Source organism: Octopus bimaculoides, chromosome 5 (genome assembly GCF_001194135.2).
Source record: "Octopus bimaculoides isolate UCB-OBI-ISO-001 chromosome 5, ASM119413v2, whole genome shotgun sequence".
Taxonomy (NCBI): Eukaryota; Metazoa; Mollusca; class Cephalopoda; order Octopoda; family Octopodidae; genus Octopus; species Octopus bimaculoides.
The window spans coordinates 108,282,582-108,287,998 of record NC_068985.1 but is presented as its reverse complement, the minus strand read 5'-3'; the positions used below and the strand labels follow the sequence as shown (position 1 = coordinate 108,287,998).

The 5,417-nt window shown below is 33.0% G+C and overlaps 1 protein-coding gene across 4 annotated transcripts in view; it reads left to right on the top strand.

Moving 5' to 3' along the window:
* The window catches only part of LOC106879657 (inter-alpha-trypsin inhibitor heavy chain H3), a 39,783-nt gene that overhangs the window by 19,416 nt on the left and 14,950 nt on the right, over nucleotides 1-5,417 (top strand). For 2 of the 4 annotated variants that reach the window (XM_014929322.2, XM_014929323.2), the window contains exons 11-13: nucleotides 462-479; nucleotides 1,497-1,511; nucleotides 4,463-4,480. In XM_014929322.2, coding sequence (XP_014784808.1) covers nucleotides 462-479; nucleotides 1,497-1,511; nucleotides 4,463-4,480 — 51 coding nt within the window. The remainder of the gene's footprint in view (nucleotides 1-461; nucleotides 480-1,496; nucleotides 1,512-4,462; nucleotides 4,481-5,417) is intronic. The other 2 variants (XM_014929326.2, XM_014929324.2) reach the window with 1 other exon arrangement.

Here is a 5,417-nt window from a genome sequence, read left to right as displayed (position 1 = left end):
AAAACCTAAAAGCAGTAGAAATGCTCGGACGATTATGATGGTGTCGTGAAGTAAACGTGCTTCAGATACACTCGTTTATTCATACGAACGTAACTGAGATGAAATATGTCATAAATAACAGTGACAAACGAAATATACACCGCCGGAAGTTGTTGTTAACATACAACAGCAGTAATTTTATTCAGCTGAACACGTCGTCATTGATTGGTTGAAATTACCGAAATACGACAACTTTAACACGAAATAGCTTCGTAAATAGAAAGTTTTCTCAACAACGCTAAGAGTAAAGATGTTCTATATGACACATTCTACCAGTATCCGAAGTTTGAAAGTGTTTAGTTAAAAAAAATTAATTTATCGACCTGCCGATCAAAAGGAAAAGATCCGTTTTGCTTTTGTTTTCCATAGGAAGGTGTAATAAATTCTAAAATATATCTTTTTTCTCTCTCTCTCTCTTTCAGCACATTTCTCTGACCCACGTAAGTAACAATATTCTACACAGCGCCAAGATTCATAGCACTCATAATTTCAACCGAAAATTAAACAACCTCCTAAAAATAAATGTATAATTGTCTTTGGGTTTACACAGTAAACAAGTTTCATGACTCACCGTTTAAGTATAAATAACGGGAGAATGGAGTAATATATGCTTTCAGTATTCTTATCAATTTTTTTTAAAAAAGACATTCAGTCTTTTACCGAATCTTTTTCTTCTTTTGAAGATGATTTAATATTTTCATTTTTATTTCATGAAATACGTTCCTTTCTCTTTTTATTTAAAGTTTAAAATTCTAGTCTTCAATCTCTAAAATAGTTAAAGAAGTATAGGAAAAAATTCTAACATGAGGGTTTCAAGTTAGACTATGTTTCGGATAAAATGAAATGAAAGAGAGACGGAAGAACAATTACAAGACAAACAAAACATTAACGGCTTAATGTTGTGTCTATATGCATAAAACAACATTTCAAAAATTGACTGAAACCAAAACACTACTAAAATGAAACTTACTGACATGTAAACCGAAAGACAACTACATTACACTATAGTTAGAACAATAATGAAAAATATGTTTAGGCTTATTGTAATCTGCTGTTCTGCATTATAATAGCCATTATCTAAGGCAGATTAATATGACAACAACAGACAAATTGTTTTGAAGAATATAACGCGTCGCCCGGTCCAGTAATCAAAACCACAATCTTACGATCATGAGTCTAAAACTCTAAACACTAAAATATGCGTCTCCACAAATATATAGTGTAGAACATCTATAATAAATATGAAAGACAGCTGACCGCTTGAATAAATTAACTTTTCCATAATTCTATAGAGCTATATTACAACTATTATTTACTACTTTAACATAAATATAGAATATTGTATACTTTGAAAATTATGTAATAAATCTATTCCTTTCTTTTTAGATATATATTAACATAAATATTTACAAATCTGATATTTCCATAACTAAATTAATTTTCTATTACTGTTACAGGTACTACCGTATTGGGTATGTAGATATTTTTACGTAGATTTTCTGTATGCGTATGATAAATTAATCCTAACCAACCTTAGCAAGATGCACTCTCATTTAAACAGCATTGGGATCTTTTTTAAAACGGGGGCCACATTTTTCATTAACGAAACACTTTGAAACTTGGAACACTGGTAGAATGTGTCATATAAAACATCTTTTTCTCTTAGTCTTCTTTAAAAAAAAGAGAAATCCATAAATTATTCCATGTTAAAGTTGTCGTATTTCTGTAATTTCAACCAATCACTGACGTCCATTCAGCCGATATACATTAAGTGCCGACTACATAAACAAACGATTCTGAAACAATTAACCCTAACCCTAACCCTAAGGTTAGGGTTAGGGTTAAGGTTAGGGTTAAAGCAAATTTAAAATGAAAAAAGCAAATAAAACGAAGAATCGTTTGTTTATGTAGTCGGCACTTAATGTATATCGGCTGAATGGACATCAGTGATTGGTTGAAATTATCGAAATAACACAATTTTTTACATGAAATAAATTCGAATACAAAAATATTTTTCTGTTCTATAACACAAAATAGATAAGTATACGAAGTTTGAAAGTCTTTCGGTACCAAAAACACTACGTAAAACATTAATGAAAAATGTGGCCCCCGTTTTAAAAAAGATCCCAGCATTGAACTAAGATCTGGGATTTTTTGTTTATGTGAAAGACAGCTGACAACTTCATTAAAATCCCTTAAACATTAAAATTACGTTGTATTAGGTGTTTTCGTAATGTTTTCTCCATTTCAATTTTATCTAGATTTAAAATGAGCAATATTATCCATACTGGTATAATGTTGATAACGTGGAGTTTGTTTTTGTTTTGTATGCCCCCCCACCTCGGAAATAAATCAAATTCGATTTACATTGTAATAGCTGTATCACGAATGACTTGTCAAATATACTACTTTCGTTAAGTACATATTTATATTCTAACAATTGTTACGAACTCAATTATGCAACCGAAAACTCTTACGAGAGCATATACTATATGAGGTTGTTGTTGTTACTCCGTCGCTTACGACGACGATGGTTCCAGTTGATCCGATCAACGGAACAACCTGCTCGTGAAGTTAACGTGCAAGTGGCTGAGAACTCCACAGACACGTGCACCCTTAACGTAGTTCTCGGGGATATTCAGCGTGACACGGCTGGTCCTTTGAATTACAGGCACAACAGAAACAGGAAGTAAGAGAAAGTTGTGGTGGAAGAGTACAGCAGGGTTCGCCACCACCCCCTGCTGGAGCCACGTGGAGCTTTCGGTGTTTTCGCTCAATAAACACTCACAACGCCTGGTCTGAGAATCGAAACCGCGATCCTATCACCGCGAGTCCGCTGCCCTAACCATTGGGCCATTACGCCTCCACACTATATGAGGAAGCAAAACATAAAATAATTTTCTTTAAGATAATATAGATAAATAATAGATATTTAATGCTAATACTTTCATATAAATTATAACATCTGTATAAATTTTATATAATTTTCAGATTCATATCCAAATTCTAAATAATAATCCGACGCAGAGCAAAGTAATTTTCATAATAGATTGCACAGAATGCAAGGTGGCTGCCGGTAGTGGTTTTATCCGCAAGACTCGAGTTATTTAGGAAAAGCGACAGAAAGAGTGAAGGGAAGTTACCAGGAAAAGTGGGTGAAAAGGAAAGAATAACCACTACACATATTCTATATTTAAGGATCTCGCCGTAACCTTGGGGTACTTTAATTGGCGGAATACTGCTTTAAACATGCCATATAACCACTCATAACTTTTTTATTGTTTAGAATTTTTGGAAAACTTTTGCGAACTTTTTTCCTACATGCGGGAATTCACACGACTATGGAAAACTTTTTTGTAATTTTTAGAAATTTTTTTTTAGAATCACAGTTTAATATACGGACAGTCCCAATTTTTTTTACTTAAATCCCTCTAAAAGATCTTTAAATATGTTTATGGGGTGAAAGATGTTCTTTTCTACTCTAGGCACAAGGACCAAAATTTGGGGGAGGGAGCCAATCGGTTAGATCGATCTCCAGTACGCAACTGGTACTTAATTTATCGACCCCGAAAAGATGAAAGGCAAAGTCGACCTCGACGGAATTTGAACTCAAAACGTAAAGACAGACGAAATATCGCTAAGCATTTCGCCCGACGTGCTAACGTTTCCGCCAGCTCGCCATCTCATGTGGGGCGAAAAATATTGAAAAACACAAATACGTCTGACAGTCAAATAAACGAGGAATGTATGAGGTGGTCGTGAGATGTACAAAAAATGACAGTTGAGTAGCTCTTAAATTACGCCTCAAAGACGTTTTTGTTCTGTTTTGTTTAGTTTTGTTTTTTTTTGCATAATCGTATTAATTCTTACATGTAGAATACAAATTCGCAAGAATTTTCTGAAAATGTTTAAAAGTATGACAAATTCCTTGAGCGCTTTCAGTCATTTATCAACGTAATATTTATACATTTATATGGCGGCAGGCTGGCAGAATTTAGCGATATTTCATGTCTTTACGCTCTGAGTTCAAATTCCACCGAGTTCGACTTTGCCTTTTATTCTTTCGGGGTTGATAAATTAAGTACCAGTTGCCTTGTGCCTAGAGTAGAAAAGAATACTTATGAATTTATATTAAACATATAATTTCTCTCAATATTCACAAATATGAGTTTGGCAAACAAGAATTCTTTCATATGTAATATCAGAGTCTCTCATGTTCTGATGCGCGCGTGCATGTGTATATAGGAGTATGCCTGTGTTAATTTGACTGCCCTCTCTGGGCAACTAACATTACGCCCGACTATCAATCTCTATGGTTTTAGTTATGTAAAATATCACTCGCGCTGGGAAGTCTAGTATGTTTTCTATAACAGGATGTAATAAATTCTACAATATTTCTTTAATTTTTTTTTCTCTTTTTCAGATCATTTGTTTCAGCAACGTGAGTAACAATATTCTGTACAAAGCCAATGTTCATAGCTCTCATATTTTCCCCCGTAAATTCAACTTCCTTCTAAAAATAACCGTGCAGTGGTCGTTTGGTTTACACAGTAGATTGGTTCAAGGACTCCTGGTTTAAGTCTAAATAACATGTGAATGGAGCAATTATGTGTTTAATATAATTATAAATTTTCAAAACAGACATACAGTCCGAAGTTTACCCATTTTTATCGAACCTTTATTTTATCTTTCGAAGTTGATTTAATATTTTCATGTTTCTTTCCAGAAATACGTTCCTTTCTGTTCTGGTTTAACATTTCAAACTAGTTTTCAATCTCAAAGTATAGGGAAAAAATGTTGATTGTTATTTGAGCGTGTAGACTTTCTCATTATTGATAAACTGAAACGAAAGTTGAGAGGTAGAAAAAAAATTGAAAGAATAAAACGAAACGTTGACGACTAAATGTGTCTGTGTAGGTAAAATCACATTTCAAAATCAATTGAAACCAAGGCACTACTAAAATTAAATTATGCAAGTCTACTGACTTGTAAACCAAGAGACAACTGCATTGCTCTGTTGTCAGAATGATCACGGAAAATAAGTTTAGGTTTATTGTGCGCTATCCGTTGTTCTGCATGTGTGCCGTGGTTTCTATAATGACATTATCTAAGATAAATTAATATGACAACTACATATGCTTTTCGTTGGTGTTGGGGAACAAGGAAATTTGGATAGATAGGCATTTTGAAAATTAGCTTTACTAGGATAATCACCAAATATATAATGTGACATTATATATCTTCAAGGAATAATTTAAAACAATTTTGATTAAACTGAATGATTATTCAATACTTTGCAAATACTTTTTGTAGAATGCAAATGGTATATTCTTTAGATGAATAGCATTCATATATATATATATATATATATATATATA